The 18,178-nt window shown below is 35.1% G+C and overlaps 1 protein-coding gene across 21 annotated transcripts in view; it reads right to left on the reverse strand.

The window, feature by feature from the left end:
* Positions 1–1,439: 1,439 nt before the first annotated feature.
* The window catches only part of LOC117415239 (janus kinase and microtubule-interacting protein 3), a 40,924-nt gene continuing 24,185 nt past the window's right edge, over positions 1,440–18,178 (reverse strand). For 5 of the 21 annotated variants that reach the window (XM_034025298.3, XM_059026156.1, XM_059026163.1 and 2 more), the window contains 20 exons: positions 17,208–17,327; positions 15,340–15,486; positions 14,714–14,845; positions 14,306–14,341; positions 14,009–14,068; positions 13,729–13,848; positions 13,480–13,608; positions 13,161–13,244; positions 12,501–12,563; positions 12,252–12,350; positions 11,921–12,019; positions 11,770–11,829; positions 11,587–11,652; positions 11,090–11,158; positions 10,925–11,002; positions 10,239–10,442; positions 8,731–8,796; positions 7,909–7,950; positions 6,190–7,422; positions 1,440–3,597 (listed from right to left, as the gene is read on the reverse strand). In XM_034025298.3, the coding sequence (XP_033881189.3) occupies positions 7,132–7,422; positions 7,909–7,950; positions 8,731–8,796; positions 10,239–10,442; positions 10,925–11,002; positions 11,090–11,158; positions 11,587–11,652; positions 11,770–11,829; positions 11,921–12,019; positions 12,252–12,350; positions 12,501–12,563; positions 13,161–13,244; positions 13,480–13,608; positions 13,729–13,848; positions 14,009–14,068; positions 14,306–14,341; positions 14,714–14,845; positions 15,340–15,486; positions 17,208–17,327 (1,965 nt within the window). In that variant the 3' untranslated portion in view covers positions 1,440–3,597; positions 6,190–7,131. Of the gene's footprint in view, positions 7,423–7,908; positions 7,982–8,730; positions 8,797–10,238; positions 10,443–10,924; positions 11,003–11,089; positions 11,159–11,586; positions 11,653–11,769; positions 11,830–11,920; positions 12,020–12,251; positions 12,351–12,500; positions 12,564–13,160; positions 13,245–13,479; positions 13,609–13,728; positions 13,849–14,008; positions 14,069–14,305; positions 14,342–14,713; positions 14,846–15,339; positions 15,487–17,207; positions 17,328–18,178 lie in introns of all 21 variants that reach the window. The other 16 variants (XM_059026159.1, XM_059026165.1, XM_059026160.1 and 13 more) reach the window with 11 other exon arrangements.

The raw sequence follows: 18,178 nt of genomic DNA on the forward strand, positions 1-18,178 counted from the left end.
TCACTCCCAGTTTCACTCACAGCATCTGCCTCTATGGAAGATACTTGTCTGTTGTCTTTACGATGAAGTTTCTTGGCACCTCTTCTCCCGACACTAAACGAATCAAAGTCGATGGTTTTGTTCTCAAAAGCACCCTCCACGTTACAGAACATGCCACCAAATTTAACTCTTGGTTTTGGACTGCTGGTCCCAAGTTTTGACAACAATGATCCATCGTCATCTCTTGCTTGCGGCTTTCTTTCTGCCATTTTCTTGTTGGGGTGTTTGTTAAATTTCACTGTGCTTGGGATTAATTTGATTTAAAGCGGCGAGCATGTACAGTGTCCTCTTCTATTAACACGCAGGTGACGCCTTCCTCAAAAGAGCCGGAGATGAGCTGTCCAAGGGGTGTGGTGCTGAAACCACTTTACTCGGAACATCAGGGCGGGGCCGTAAAGATCGTGTGCACAATACAGTCGAGAAAAGTTTACTGAATTTGTTACACGAATAAACCCTGTTCCCTTTTTAAAGTAATGTTTAAGGAATCGCCTACGTTTTATGATCTTCTTACCAAAGTGAGACACGAATCCAGTAAAAATAAAACGAACACCTTTTAACATTTTGATCAAATTTCAACTAAAGGAGCGAATATTCTTCTTAAGATTTTTTTTTTTTTACTAATAGATTTTAGATTAACGTTGTTTCTTAACAGTTTATTAAAACCTGATCACCCGGAGCCAACTGAAAATGTAGTTTTCAGTCATACCGCGGTATAGAAAAACAATACATGACAAATAAAATAAATTAATAGTCGCGAATAATGAAGTGTCTGCTAATATTTTAGAGTAATATTCTTTGTTGAAAGACATTCACATGAAAATGTCTGAAATTATACTGAAAACACTTTATACTGTACAGTGCAAATAAAAAGATAACATAGATATACACTTTCTGCGTTGACTGCTCCTTCATATCAGTATTAAACTGTGCATGGGGTTTAACTGCTTAAGGCAATATAACAACATCTTACGTCATTATCATAACGCCGATATACAATACATTGTTCTGTTAAAAGATAACTATTTAAAAAAGAAAGTCCTGCAAGTGTAATGCAGTCTTGAACAGTATAATAAAATCTTAAATCTAACTGTGCTTGAGTGCCTCCACCAGCGTGCTTTCAACACTGCTTCACTGTTATTGTAATGGTATATGAATGCTTGGTAGCATAACTGTCTGAGAACAATACAAATAATGTAGCTAGGGTGCATCTGTTTACTTTGTAAAGATTACTTGCCAATATTGACTCCAGTATTCAATATACTGTACACTTTGCAATGGCAAACACTGAGCTGATGATTTAACATAAATACTATCGTTTTACTTACATATTAACAAAAAAAGAAAGCAAACAAGCAAACAAAAAACATGTTTTAAATAACACACTGAAATACATTCAAGGTTTCATGAAGCAATAAAACAATTATGTTTTATTAAAAATTTACAATAATATACTGTATGTATTTTACAAATGAATAGAAAGAGCTAATATACATGGATCACAATACAAAAATATGTGTAAAATTTGTAGCTGATCAACAAATAATCCTGGTTTTAGGGCTGCAAATTAATGCTTTATCACTTAACCATACATTACATATTTAGGATAGGAGTATTAAGAGGTTATATATATATATATATATATATATACATATCACATAAACACATGACTTCCGGCCTGTTTTGGCCAAAAGGGAACATTTCTTTGTTATGTATATAACTCTTGCATAAATTTACAATAGACCCTTTTTATAAAATGTGCAAGAAATAAACATGAGTTAATAAAAATATTCACAATATGGTTTCCTGAGTCTAAACTAAATCCATAAAAATGTAGCATTTGAATTTACCTTTTAATTGCTGACACTGCGTTGTCAAAGTGTGGCTTCCTTTGACCAAAACATGCAGGGGATCTGGCACCACAGCATGTATTGCAAGTTGAAAGGTTTATTAAAGAAAGTTGAATGTTTTTGTTCTCAAGCTGTGTAAGGCACTCGGGGGTTTTAGTGAAGGCTTTTAATTATTGTGTAGAATACTTCAAATAACAGCTTCTGTCCTTTGACAGCTTCAACAATATGTTTCCACTTGCCAACACGCACCATTGAGTACATGCCAGATGTCAGCTACTGGAGTCTGAAGCTTAAATGGATTTTAGTTTAGACACACTCAGAGACACTTGTTTATCTTTAAGTTCTAAATGATGACTTTGACGTTGTACATTTATAACAACAGCCGCAAAGAATTAGTCAAAATCTTAGATTTAGATTTATGTTTTATACCAATTTTAAGTTACGTACACCGAACACAGTACATGGAATCTAAACAACCCTTTTTTGGTAAATCAAATCCACACGTGATGTGGTACAGTTTCACTAGACTCTTCAGTCATCTTTAGAACACATTTGGTGCTTTAAAAAAGTGTTTGTGAGTGCCACATGAGTGGAAATAATGGAAAACAATACATTTGGCCTTTAAATGATCTCTATACAAATATCATCCTGTATACAAATAAACATATTTCTGTATCGATGACCACTTTATGTTACATGCCTGTATTTTATTTATTTCTTTACAGTTTTTCTCCTCAATCAAATGATCATTCAACTTGGTAGTCAAGAACGTTCATTTTGTTCTGTGCAAAATACTGTTGAATGACACCATGATATACACATACATACAACATGCAAAAGCATGGCCTGAGTATTAAATGAAATATGCTGCCGTTATGTTACTTGCCTTCTCATCATATTATGCATATAAAAATGCACCCTGTGCTGAAGTATATCGTGCAAAAACATGTCAAACCATTCGCAGAACTGTTATTTTTTTCCAAGCAGGCCAATAACTTAAGGTCCCCATGAGAAGAATTTAAATTAAGGCAGTTTTAGAAGTGCCTGCATCGTACATTCAATCACTCTATTAACCCGCAACTTATAGAGCACACATAGAGTACATGTTTGCAGGCAACCAAACCCAAACCTTGTGTTGTTTGACAAATAGACACATGGACATGTATCACAGCCTATAAGACAAAGTATGATACATCTGCAAATAATAATGCAATGAGAAAAATTAAAACAAATTCAGGTACCATATTTTAAAACAACATATCCAATCTAAATAAATGTATTTTATAATAAAAGTACACCATTTACTAAATAAGTATTCTTTTAATTGGACTATATGGCCATCTGATTACAAATTATACCCACAGAGACATCACATGTATTATTTACCAGACCATGGTAGGTTTCATTACAACCCTCTTTTGGACATTCTTACTTTTATGTTCTCAAGTGATTGATGAGACTGTTGGTGCTGGAACAGCACATAAGAGCCCAATGCTTCAGACTGATAATGCTCCTTAGAGAGATGGTAATCTTCACCGTTGAATTAGCAGTCCATGACAAGTTTGTTATTGTAGGTTATTAACAAAAGACGATATAATCAAACCCAGTGAATGATCTGGTTGGTAAGATTTCAGTGTTGATGGGTGAACTGGCAGTTTTACACAGCTGGTAAGAAAGTAAGACAGCAGATCGCTCTAAAGTTGTATTCTCCCTAGAAGAGACATTAAAAACAATGTCACACAGGGAATTACATGATGCACTAGGATATATATATATATTAAAATTATCTAATAAGCCACATTATACGTTACTTTTTTCTCAGCTGTAAATATTCTTACTGAATTTAACTGAACTTAAAGTTAATTGGTTGCAGATCTATCAATCTGTCATTTGACATGCTCAAGTTAAATTGATTGAAAGTCCTTCTTATATGTGGGATGAGAATTATTGCCTCCTTGCAGTGTAATTTTTGCTGAAAAGAAAACTTCACTTGACAGCGGTGCCATGGGGAGCAGGATTACACTTCTCATACATTTCAGTGGATGAGGTTGGAGTTCAGTGCTTGATTAAAGCCTTCAGCTTTATGAGCAAAATTTTAGGATCTATAGTAATGTTTCACTATAATGAAATTAAATATATATATATATACATACTGACTAAAAATGAAAAAAAGTATTGTATAGAAATAAAAGTGAAATTCTTCTACAGTCCAATCAAATATTAATTATGTTTCAGTTTTAGCATGTTCAAATTCATGTTAAAAAGTATTATGATAAGTAATCTGCATGCACTGGTCAAGATGGATTTTGTATAACATATTATTTTTTGATTTCCTCTCTGCTGATTCAACTCTTGTTAGTCCAAGTTTGGACTGATCCCACCATTAAGAGAGCTGTAACACTATACTGCTATAGAACATGTCATTTTGTCAGAGAGATTACATTTCACATTGCAAGTTATACATTATTCTACAATTAGGCTCCTGTAGTGGATAATATATAATGCATCAAGCACTGTCAATGCAATTACCCATTCACATATTCACATTCAGCAGATGGGAATGGACTGGCTGTCACAGTCCATCTGTGTCCATTCTGTTGACACTTTACTGGACCGGTAGGACTGTATCACCATGTGGCTTTGAGGCACAGGCATTGCCAGCACATCTTTGTGGAAGGAAATTAAGAGTGGTTTCATTACGTTATTAAATTCTGTTTTAGAGAATGAAGACATCAAACTTTTGAGATAAGCTGTGGCACTACTTTCAGGAAATGTTCTGCAAAGCAACAAACCAGCTGCAGTTCTGCTAGGATAGTGCCTGTGAATAAACGAAGTCAATTAAAAAATAAAAAAAGAGACCTTAAGGGTTTCTTAGATTTACAGTTTGCTGCAGAACTGCAATAAAATGAGGATAGATGGGCACATCACATCATCAGACACACTGGCCTCCTTTCAATGGCATCAGATGTAGACATCCTATAACACTGCTGGCAGAAAATGTAATTCTCTTAAGGCAATTTTCCTGTCATACAAATGATTCACAGATACGCTTTTAAAACTGAGATCAACAAAATCAATCTTCACCAAGCAATAACATTCTGAACATGCAGTAAAGTGAATATATATACTGTATATATATATATTGAATGGAGGTCATATGTTCTTTTCTCCAGTTTGTGCCTGGTCTTCCAGGCTTATGATGTCATCTACAACCTCTGCAATTGCAATATTGAATACTGTTCTGAGTTACACCCTCAAGCAACTTGTTATGTTAAATTAATCCATGACTATATCAAGGGCTTGTCCTCTTAATTACTTGTATCTATTCTGTTTCAATGCTCTTGGGTCATGCTAAAGTGATTGTCAAAAGCTACCTACCACTAATTATGAAAGTGGGAGACTTTTACATTTAATTTAGCAGAACTATTGGAAAACATAATTCCACTTGCTATTAAACATTGCTGCCTTTATAACCTCTTCTACAGCATATCTACTATAAAGGAGATCAAGTGCATACTACAAGTTGACAATATTGCATCTCAGTATAGACAGTATTGAGAGTCACAGGCAGATGGAATCAATCAATTCTCCTTCAGGAAATGTGACACTGTTCTAAACACACCAGCTGTCAAGGGACTGAATAGAAATGAGTCCTTTTTTATGTTAAACAGTATTTAACCCTGAATGACACCCAAACACAAAATCACAAAATCTTCTTCATTTTACAATTGTAATGGTTTCTTCTTCTTCTTTTTTTTTTTACAGATTAATTTTTTCAGATTTTATAATTGGATGTAACTAATAATAATCTGGAGTAAAAAGCTTTTAGTATATATATTTGTTTCCTTATATTGGATAACGTAATACTTTAAGTACTGTATACTTGACCAGTTAACATACCGGTACCTTTTAAGGGTATATTATACTGGTAATTTTCTTCACAGATTAGACTTTATAGACGTCAGATTCAAATTTCCAGGGGTGTTCATGCCCTATCATATTCCATCATGCTGACAAGCCTTTAATAAAATTACTTAAATGTATATTTAATGCATGAGTTTGTTGTGAGTGTATGTGTCTGCAAACACATACCAGTCTAAAGCTTTAGCTCCACCTGGTGGACAGTACTGAAATACTTCAACCTCCCATGTATGAGCCTACTTTTTCCTTACTTATTCCTTCCTTATTTTTTCCCTAACATGTATAAACTCCAGACCTCTTTCACTGTACGTGGTTAATAATAAGTGGGGCAAAAACCAAAACAACACCAGCGGTGGAAAACACCAGCAGTATTTTATCTTACCTTGAAGGATATTCTTCTGTCAGGTGTACTTATATCAATAAGCTCCACCACAGACAGTAAACCGGTTATGATCACAAAGTCTTCATTATTTGGTTTCAGTAGAAATGTCAGAAGTCTTCTGATCTGATTCATCCACTGATGAATGCTTTTTTTTTTTTTTTTACTGCTCTGCCAATCTTTGTTTTTCTTTTAATAAGCCCTCCCATGGCCTTTGGGAGGAAGACAAATAGATTTGATTTGACTATACTCATATTGCCAAAATCCCTTTGGCTATAAAAAAATATTAAATATAAATTCTGTTACAGTCCTGATTTCATTTACATTTTTCTCAACTGGAGGCCCTTGCCTTGTGTCCATAAAGAGAGATAACTGATTTTCCTTTTGCTAGTTCTTTGATCTTAGTTTCAGAAGCACCACACGATTGAGGTAAACATCTCCATATTGAGCCTTCTCTGCTTCAGAATACTGTGAAATACTGCTGCACAGTCTCTCAGAGGAACACATACATCTCTATTCACTCCTTGATACAAATCTGATATATTTATTAAAAATGTGTTCAATATCCTGTTTTTCGAGCTGTACTTTGACTGTTGGTTGGCTTATTGTCAGATGAAAGGGACTTGCTTAGATGACTCATTCATCTTGTCATTCTTTCAATAAAATCAACTGTTTTCAAGCAGAGGAAGGCTGTCATCATTAGCTTTACATGTTTACTGAGATTACTCTGGATAAACAGGTTGGAAGTAGGGTATGTCTCTTTTATTTTTTCATGCTTCTATACAAAAGCAACTATGCTTACTAACCTGCTCAGCAGGGAAAATCATCAATTTAAGAGTTCTTAAATTGCATTCACTAAAATCCAAGATTCCTTAATCAGCATCTTCAGTAAAGATACTGTTACTGCTGTCCTGGTCTTTGATTTTAGAAAATGTTCATCACTAACTAAACAATATCGTTTTCAGCAGCTTCTTCTCTGGTCCTGTCTCTTCCAAAGCCACAATTGTTTTGCAAGGTAAACTCACACTCCAGTGTTGTTGCTGTGTATACAGACTTGGCTTCTTCTTTTGTAGGGGTAACAAAAAAAAAAAACTCCATGGCTCTCTTGGCTTCTCTCCATCTGATTTTTCTTCTTTGATGACCACAAGTGTCTTTCCACATTTTTATATTTTTCTTGCCTTGGCCAACTAGTGCCAACTTTAGTAAGATACACACATGTCTATGTTCACCTGTTGGCTAAAAAACAACAACATCGCTTTAATACAAACAGATACATATGTAGCATACTCTTACTCTGTATGTGAAAATGGACTGTCCCTAACATGACTGTGTGATTAGTTATACAAATTGCCTAACTGACATGTGTTCTGTAATACATACAAGCTGCTACTCCCTGTTGCTTGTCACAATAAAAAGACAGCAAGGAGCTTGCTGGTGGATGCTGCACCTGATATTTGACAAGGAAAGGTCCTCAAAAGGAATGACTCTCTGGAGTTCCATCCTCAACTGCTGTAAAGGATTCTGACAGCAAGAATCATTGAGGAATAGTCAAATCTACTAAAATACAGTAAACTTCCTTGGGGGTGTGATGGGACAGACCTACACTAAAACCTTGCAGTGGGCAGGGAAGCTCTGTTGTAGACCATATCTGAATCCGATAACTTCATCTCTAATCCAATATGAAGTGCCAGTAATGTGTTCTTTTAGAAAAGGATGACATACCTTCTCTGGCAGACTGGAAGAACTATGACCAAAGAATGAAAGCTAAAGAAAAAAACAAAAATAAAAATAAAAACTGAAAAATGGATGTGAAAATGAAAGGAAAGAACAAAGAGAAAATAAGAGTTTAGAAAAGGAAGTAAAAGGCTTGATTAAAAAGACTATTTACAGAGGGATAATTAAGCATCGATGTGGTAGTAAGTCAACTTCACGTTTTATTCTTCTTGCATTATTACATTTTTTAAAATCACAATTTTATTGCACGTTGCACATATAAAACTATAATTACCGCTGTATTTCTCAGAAAAAAATATATTAAAAAAATGCTAATATAATACTGTAACTACCTTGTTAAAAATCATAGTATGCAGTATATTTAATTTATATCATGTGTCACACTGCCCGGATAGTTTATTACATTTCATTACTTCCCCATTTAGCACTGTAGACAATTCTTCTCACATCTTATTTTTCAAAGTTACACACAAAGCTGATGTGCAGACATACAAAGGATAAAAGACTTTCATTACTGTACTCAAGGTGCTCCACATGAGTGCAAGAGCCATCATGAGTGCAAAGGGGCTGGGTTCACAATAGATGAAACCACAGGCAGTGTATCATTTGAAAGAGAATTAAAACACAATCTATGTTCCTGCAAGTATCTCTATGTAAAAGCTAGATCACTTTTCTGCCAGGCAACGCAAATTCCATTCTTAGTATACTATGTTTTCAAGAGATCAACTACACAGGTGAAAAGTGAAGGGTGGTACTCAGTAACACTTTGGTATTTACAAGTATGCTTTTTAATCAGTGCAATATAGCTACCTTTTCTTCCAGTTCCTTTATCTGTCGTTTCTGTGCTTCGATTCTTTCTTCAAGTTCTTTAATTCTCTGCAAAATGTTAACAAAGGTACTTTTTATTGGGGTTATTCAGAGAGCTGGGAGGTTACTTACAGATGTCGTACTTATTTTATTTATCTTATTTATTTTATCTCTCTAATTTTAAGTTACAAGTGTAACGCACCTGTCTAGTACCTTTTTAAATAAAGTTTTTTAGAAATAGTGTGGATGCACATAAATAGTGTTGCATCTTACTGCAAACTCATCATTTAAAGCATAATCGATTATTACATACAAACATATTCCTGTTGAAGCATCTGGAGCGCCATGAATCAATTTCAAGCAGATTATAAAATACAATTTCCTCCACAAACATTTTACCTCAAGATATTTTACTATTACTAATTAGCCATGTTATAGGCTTATAGATTTGTTCTTAGACTACCATAATAAAATTGAATCTTTTATTAGCGAACAGGGTTTTATCCTTAGAACATGACTGGGGCCTTCAAGCAGGCATGCACGCTATTGTCATTGCTTCATGCAAATTGCTATAATAAAAGACGCTTTTTGACTTTTTAAAGGCTACACAGCACTTAAGGTGACATTCATCACATTTTTAAATAAACACTGTTTTGATTCCTTACTAAAAACTCCATTGTGTTAGGTATACTGCAAGTTACCACCAAATGGGTATATGGTGCTCCTCTGCCTAATATTTTTGCTCACCGGGATAAACACATCACATAGATTTATTATTTTATTGTTTGTTTTTTAGCAGGTGGCACTGGGATGCTCCAAGGGATGAGGCTGTGCTCCAACTATTTTTACTTGACTTATTTTTCTTCAGCCATTGTTTGGATTCAATGTTTTTGGAAATCTGTAAGATTGTATTATAAATAAAGGTGATTATTTAACGTAATACTGTTCTGACAGAAAGCATTGTCCTCTCAATGTATGAGATTGATTGCTCTGGGACAGGAGGCATCTCTCTTTCTTTCTTTCGTCACAGTGGTGATGGCTGTGTGGATCATATATGGTCCTTGCACTATATGTTATTGAAATGAAACAGACATTGATAGGCAAAGTCTGTGGGTGGAATAGTAGTGGGAAAGAGAGTGAAACTCTTAAATAATGTATAAGAGTTAGTATGGAGAGCTGGTCACAATCAGAGGGACCCTCTATGGCCTTGTGGTGTTAGCAGTGTTTATCAGAACAAAAAAAAAAAAACTGTCAACATTCTAACACAGATAACTGACAATAACAGATAACTGACAATAACAGATAACTGACAATAACCTCCAGAGACGCAGCACCAGGTGACATATCATCTTACAAACTTCAGAAATTCAGAACGATGGTAGAACCCCCGAAAAATATTTAAACAAGGTTCAGACAGGGTATCAGCAGATCGATGAATGCAATTGCAAAGTCGCGATCCTGGAATGTTGCAATCTAATCGTATGTAAGGTACGGTGACAGGGGAAGAGCACCTGTTGTGCATGATGAACCAGCTCCATCCTCTCCCTCAGGATCTGAGCGTCCCGCTCTCTCAGCTCACTCATGACCTGCCGCTTCCACTGCTCCACTGCTCTTTTCAGAGTCCCCCTCTCCTCTTCGGACAGGATCTCAGACATCTTAGCACCATCCTCCTGCTGCAGTGCATCGAACAGCATGGCCTCCAACTCAAGGATCCGCTAACACAGCATTCATTGAACGATAAAAAACAAAAATACTCTGTGTCTGACATCTCTGTGTCTGAAGTGTCTGACATCTCTATCATCTTATTCATCATCACTTAAAAAGCTTAGCCACGTATTGTACATCAGGGTGTTTAAAGTGTAAATGTAAGCTTGTTTCTTTGTTAAGCATGCAGACTCAGATCATTTCAAATATTGTCATTAGTTAAGAATGTCTAATGTCCACCAGGACTCTCTAAAAATACTGCTCTGATCTATGTGGCATATTTGTACAGTGCAACCAAGGGAAAAAAGTTTAGTAAAGCAGTAGGAATGCATTTCATAACTACACTGAATATGTGTATGACGTACAAATGAAGCTGCAGCAATTATCTAAACTCAGTGAATTAAATGAACACAAATTGGAACACATGGGGAATAAATAAAGCCTATTAAAAGACAACACTAATTGGGAAAAATAAGAAAAATATGTTCTTCACCTTGTGAGCCTGATCCATCGATTGCTTCCTGTAGTCTAGTTCTTCATCCAAATATCCTTTCTGTTTACTGAAGAGCTCCTTAGACATGAAAAGGAACACAACTGCTTACTAATTCAAATTAAGAACAAAACTGAATGAAGATAAGGATTTCACAAAGTCAATTACCTTTTCATTTTCAAGATCCAGCATTTTTTGTTGTAAAGCCGATTTAATGACTTCTATCTGTTGGAGCCACTACAAAAAATGAAAAAAAAAAAAAACTTAAACCAGAGGATTAAGCTTTTCAAAGCCTTTATCAGCAATATGTAAAAGAATACCCCCAAGCAAAATGACTAATCTGTTTGAAGGGCTTATATTGTTTCTACCTTTAGGAATCAAAAATATTGAAGAGGAAAAATGCTTCTATATTTTTCAAACAAGATGGTCACAAATGTGTAAAACAACATTAATTGTGATTAACTGAAATGCCTTCTAAATTAATTTTTAAAAAGTTCTCACATGACTTTCCTTACGCAACTAAATACAAAATAGGTTGCGGACATGTAGTGAGACAGTTCGTTTTAAATTTCCCAGAAGTTTTTTTTTTCTCTGCATTTTAAATTCCAATCATGTCATACATATTGAAACTGAATTGAAACTAAAATGATTAAAATGACTGTTACCTTTTCCGCTAAGGTCAGGATCGTTCTTGCTTGAATGACGACTACTTGCTCTTCATTGGTCAAGTTCTGCATGTAAGGTGCAAAAATATTACACATGATCAATTTAAATATATGCTGCATTAAATATACTCATAAAAATACTGCAACTATTATAAATATGCGCAATGTATAAATGCAACATACACTTACGGCGTTATCTCCTAAAATATCCAACTTTTTCATCAGATCAGCTACTACAATATCCTAATAGAAGAAAGAAAAAAAAATATTACTTCTGTACTTCATTTAAACATTTCTTTTTTTTTAATAACCGATATGGACATTACTCACTTACCGTGACCCCCTCTGCCTCACAATACACCTGGAGTGGACTCCTCCCCTCTGTGAATGGAATGTGGTGAAAGTTGATCCCAGGTGATCTTCTCTCTCGTTCCTATAACAAAATGTTGGCTTTTATTTATACAGTGGTTTGGCACATCTAAAGCCAGGTGTGCACAGTAGGACCTTTTTCTCATATCCTATATGATGCCTGCATAACGCTTTTTTCTAATGAATTAAATACAAATAAAAAAAAGACATATTGAATTGCAGGATGGATGTGGTCTCCAGTACAAATAGACCAATTTTAAATTGAGGATTATGAAAGAACAGTGTCTTTATCTTACTTCAAGTTCTAGGATACGGAACTCTAAAAGTTCATTTTGGTCTTTAACATCCTGGATGTCATGTTTTAGGCGTGACTCCTCTGTCTCTGTTTGCTTAATCTACAGAAAAAGAGAAAGAAAGAAGATCACCACCCATCAAAATACTGCTATAGCACATGATGCGATGATCCAAAGGATCTCTGCTTTAACTTGTAAAGGAATGAACAATGTACTGTAAGACAATACATGCTTAACATTACTGTGACTGACCTTCTCCACAAGCTCTTGATTTCTCCGATACAGAGCTTGCTTCTCCTCAATCCATTTCATGTCCTTTAAATAACAAATGTACATGTCTGTTAATTAATATACTAATTTCAGATTAATAATGGTCTGCTATGCAATGACCTTAATTCTTGGCCATTGTAGTGAATATGAACATATGAAAACAGAACAATTATAATGTACTTCAAAGTGATTAAAATCTAACATTTTACATCCCCACGTGTTGCTACAACTGGTAAAATAACTTACATGTCATTTTTATTTTTATTGTTAACATCCTGACAACTTTTTACACTTAAAACTTTAAAGTCTGTTTCAAAGCTCCTTTCAAAATGGCCGCTCTAGTGCACTGGGGTTTGAGATCTGTCCTGTAAACTGCAGGAAGAGCACCCCCCCCCCCCCCCCAAAAAAAAAAAAAAAAAATTATAAACAACATAACAGCCAGTGCCACTTCATGGATTGTTATTGTTGTGTCACCTGTTTGACAATGTGGGCAATAATCCTTACACTATCAGTGACCAGCAGTCTATTAAGTATTTGTCTAAGAAGTGTTTATTTTATTTAAATTATCATCTGTTTTGACTAGACATGCATTCCTAATAATTCAAGCTTTCAAAAAAAAAAAAAGATTTAAAAATGCATTACCTGCCCTTGCTCTGCCAGCGTTTTCTCAAGATCCTCTACTTTGGTTTGAAATCGAACTATTTCAGCTTGCAGTTGTTCACGTGTCTAATAGACAAAAAGGAAAGATTTATGAATTACGGTATGACTATGTAACTTGAATAGACACACATGGTTACAGAATAGAAATTAACATGCATGCTTTATTCCCTGCTATCACACTTTTTTCACCTTGAGAACCTAGGACACTGAGATTTGAAAAAAAAAAAAGCATATACATATCTCAGGAGGAGGGATACAGCAAACTGCTCCACCTAGGTTGAACCACAGTAAGTTAAGTTACCTTAACTTCTCTTTCTGCATCTAATGTTCCTCCAACCTGTTCTTGCAATAGTGCATATGCCCGCTGCAGAGCCTGGTACTCCATAGTCAACTGGCGGAAACGCAGTTCAGTTTCTTCTTTGGCCATGCCCTGTCATATTGAACAGAAACAGAGGCTGCAGATCTCGTGAAAATATTAAAGACCTTTTAAAAGTATTACAGTTACGTCACAGTATGGATATAATAGATGTAACATAGTGAAAGCTATTACTTCTTCCATGTCATCATCAGGAGTACAGGGTGTCCTGTCGGTTTGATATGAGATTGAAGAACCATCAGAATCTAAGGAGGCGTCTTCATCATACCCAAAGAATGTCTCCACCACTGGCTTCTTAGGGCAACAGAGAAAGTTAGTGGCTTTGGCAGTTAGTGTTCTCACATCAACTAATGCTAACTGTAAAAATATTTGGTTTCAATGTGTTTTTAGTTTCCATTTTACTAAGGGTCAAAGTTGTGTGCTTTTATTTAACATATGTACAGTTTTCTCTCACCTTAAATGGCTTTACAATTTTCTTTCTCTGTCTTCGGTACCTCAGTAGCTTGTCACGCTCCTATAACGGAATACGATGCTCTTAAGACATTCAGAATAACAATCTTAAAGGTCATGCTTAGACAGTTTTCAATGTATAACAGATGAAAACACAAGTAACACAATGCAGGTGTAGAGCATCAGGTCACCATGACAACACCCAGACACTCACATTTGCTTATGTTTACTGGTTGATCAATTATTTGTTGATACTTTATAAATACAGACTTAGATCTTTGGTAATACAATTCAAACTTACTATAACGCTCTTTACATATCCAGCCGTTTCCATCGCCTGAAATAAATTGAAATAAATTGAAATTAAAGATCTCCCTCATTTAAATATCAGATGAGTTTTAATATTCCCATCTGCCTTGCAGCTGTAAATAGTTGCCCAGTGAAAGATGTAGTTTTCTAAAAGAAATTACAATAGACTTTGATGAAGCAAACTTTTTTTTTTTTATTGACTTTGGGTTATGTGTCCTAGCATGCATGCACAAACATAATGTGTAGTGTGCACTGTAATTACAATTAGTTTACACAGGAATTCAAGTCTTTCGTTTTGCAGTTAACTTTTATTTCAATCAAGGTTCTAACAAATGACAAGTAAGGAAGAATAAGAATAATATTAAAAGACAATAAATAATAAGTCATGTCATGTAGATACCTTAGAAAGATCATCAATGATATTCTGCTGTTCAACAACCTGCAGCCTCAGAAATTCAATCTCTTGCTCTTCTTGACTTTGATCGAGGTCATTCAAAGAGCTTGGACGTCTAATCGTTCCTGCTCTTTCCCTCTGGACAGGTAAACAAACCATTGCATTATAAATCCATTCACATAATCTTTGCTCCATTATTAATTACAGTATGCTTCTGAATACAGTATCAGTATGCTTATGATTCATGATTGGGTGTTTCAAACAACAGGCAGTCATTCTAAAGAAATCAGTACTCTAGGTGGGTAATGTGACACGTGATTACAGCTAACACTTAGTTTTCAGGATACAAATTGAGCAACTGCTAAACACAAACACAAACACACATACATTTCCCAAGCACACTGTATATAGGCCACAAGAACAAATGCTTCTGTCTGTGCTTGCCATATACCATAACTTACATTGGCTCAGATGAGCCATTTTATTTTTAGATCTACATACTACACGTAGACCTGCAACCTAAAAATAGACCAAGTGTGGAAACGACTGTAGCTTAATACTGTGCAGTGTGAATAATCAGATCACACAAAAATCTTGTAGCTTGGGTCCTTTTTGCAGCTCAGTCAGCTTACCATTTCCATATTCTCCTGAGTGACAAATTTCAGTTTGTTCTCCACACAACGTAAGGCATGGGTGAACTCTTCATTCTTTCTGCTGAGTCGTTTGTTTTTATCCAGGATCGGTTTGTATTGACTCTCTGCTTCCCGTAGCCGTTTGAGCTGAAACATCAACAAAGAGTTAGGAATGAACACAGAGGCAGCAGCTCAGCTCAGAACAGAACAGAAATGAACCTGCAGTTCCATGTGATACATATAAATACATACACTGACTGCCAGGAAATATTCTCTTGAGATGCAGCATTCAAAACAAACATTTATATTGTATGTGCATCAATCATAATCATACAGTTTACAGCTACTGTTGTATTTCCTTGTGTATTCCATTTTAAACATTCTATTGTCTTGCACAGCAAAGAAAGTTTTTAAATTGTTTTTGCACATTTCATCAGGAAAAGGTCCTCCATAAAATAATTTCTGAACACAGAATATGTTTCTTCAGTACTACTGTACCATTGCAATATTTTAATGGCTGTGTCATGTTACCACCTGGTTGATTTCATAGAAATGATATCATGCTGCTGTATAATTTCACACTTGTTGCAGTTTTATAAAGGTTGTTCTGAGCTAGTATGAAATGTGACACGCCATGTAATCACACCAAGTGACCAGAAAGCCCCTATTCAAACTGCCGATACTCCTGGTCAAACGGTCCTGTATGCCCTTCTAAAAGTTTCCCATAGTAGAAGTATAGCACGTGTAATAAAGCATAGTGAAAGCATACAAACCAATAGTGTAGATAATTGTAAAGCCCAAAGAGGTATGCTAAAGCAATTTTTTAAAAACATGGTAAGCTATGGTAAATGCACTTTTTCACCATTGAAAAAGTATAGGAAAACTGCAAAAATACTGTGCAAATGTACTGTGGTAAACTTTTAGAAGGGTATACCATATCAGGAACCTGTATATTTAAAATGTATAAACACCAGTTTACAATTTGCAAACAATACATAGGCAGATTAAATACTCCCCCTTAGGTTTGAATGCAAATTAAGACATGTCCCATATCACCCAAGGGCAAGAAAATGCTCACCTTAAAGTAAATTGACGATTATTATATTTCAAATATTCGGAACACCATTTTCATTTTTAACGTTAAATGTGACATTTTTGTTATAGAGAGAATGAAAAGGTCACATTTGCCATTGAGATTTGCCAGATATACATATTCTATGAGCTGATTTCAACATTAAACACACATTACTATTCAAATGGGCTATTCAGCATTGGTAGCCATGTTACAGGAAACATTTTTAAAGAAAAATATATTGATTTTAGTTGGAGCAGATAGCTACCCATGATGGTGTCATTATTCCAACTGATGGCTCAAATGTCTGGGTTTTCTTGTAATTAGTTTAAGAGGAAATCATACATTCAGTTTCATTAAGAATATATTCAACAAGTTTGTTAATTCCAAAGAAAAAAAACATGTCCATTAACCTTTTTAAATCATATTGAACATTGCAAGCTCAATGCCAAAAAGCATTTTTCACCAACATGCTTAACCACATGCTAAAAGGCTATATATTTGTATATGCAATACCTTGAAACCACCAGTCTCTTAATAAAATGAAAATCATTTTAAAAACAGAGGGTCCTGCAGCCGCTTTCTATGTGCCACTGTATTAACTGCCTAGTATGGGCACCATGTGTCTCATGGAAGGTTTCCATTGTCAAGAACATACTCAAGGGGACACACAATACATCATGGCAGTTGGCTTCCTTCAAGCTGTCTTTAAAATCGTCCAGTATTGGAGGACTGTTTAGCAAACCACAGGTAGATTGGAAACACAATGAATGTCATCGAAGGGCAGAATGCTTACGAGTTCATTTCTTTCCTCCGACAGCAGTGTGTTTCGGTCTTCCAGCTTTCTGATGATTGAGCTCAATTCAGCAATTTTAAGCTGGAATCTCCGTGCATCTTTTTCATCCAACTGCTGTTCCTGAAACAAAGATCAACTGCAAATAACTGAGCATCGGTTCGTTTTCCAATGGACTGTCCATTGACCACGACCAAAGAGACTGCAGTACTAGTCTGTGTCTGTGCAGCCCTATGTAAGCATCTTACATAGTCAAATGTTAATTAGGCCTTTATTAGATGGTTTTGTGAACAAAAGAAAAAAAAAACAAACCAAAAGAAAGAATGTGTATGAACAGAAATGCAAAAATGACATGTGATCTAATTTAAAAAACTTAAAAATGAATGCACCCAGTAGGGTAGGTCCGTCACTGCTACAAAAACTATTTTAAACAGTAGAAATATCTTGTTAAAAATGGCTCTGTCATGATTTTCTGTGAGAATGTATTTTTCTTCTTGTTATTCACGTGTATGGGGGGGGGGGGGGGGGGCCTAAGGCCTGAGACTAGAAGTTATGAGATTCAAATGCCACCTACTGCCAATGTGATCATGCATTTTTTTTTGTTAGAGAGATATTTCTGTATTCTAATCATTAACATTTTCAGCAAACATAAATCAAATTAATGAAAGGATTCATGAATTTAAGTGCAGTAAAAGGCCACTTATTACATTTAAATAATGTCTTATACTGAAGGCATGACAGAGTGTAGATTCAGAGTACAAATTAAGCTTACTAATTTAATGCTACCATGTTAAAAGAGTGACACATGGCATTTATATATTTATTCTAAAAAATATACATTGTGTTTGAGTTGCTGTAGTCTAAAAAAATAAAATAACTAATAATGGGTAAATCTATGAGCCTAATAAATAAATAAAAATAATAATTATACAAAAAAATACAGAATTCCTTATTCAACCAGTGCAGGAGAGGTT

The sequence above is a fragment of the Acipenser ruthenus genome, chromosome 7 (assembly GCF_902713425.1).
Source record: "Acipenser ruthenus chromosome 7, fAciRut3.2 maternal haplotype, whole genome shotgun sequence".
NCBI classification, from domain to species: domain Eukaryota; kingdom Metazoa; phylum Chordata; class Actinopteri; order Acipenseriformes; family Acipenseridae; genus Acipenser; species Acipenser ruthenus.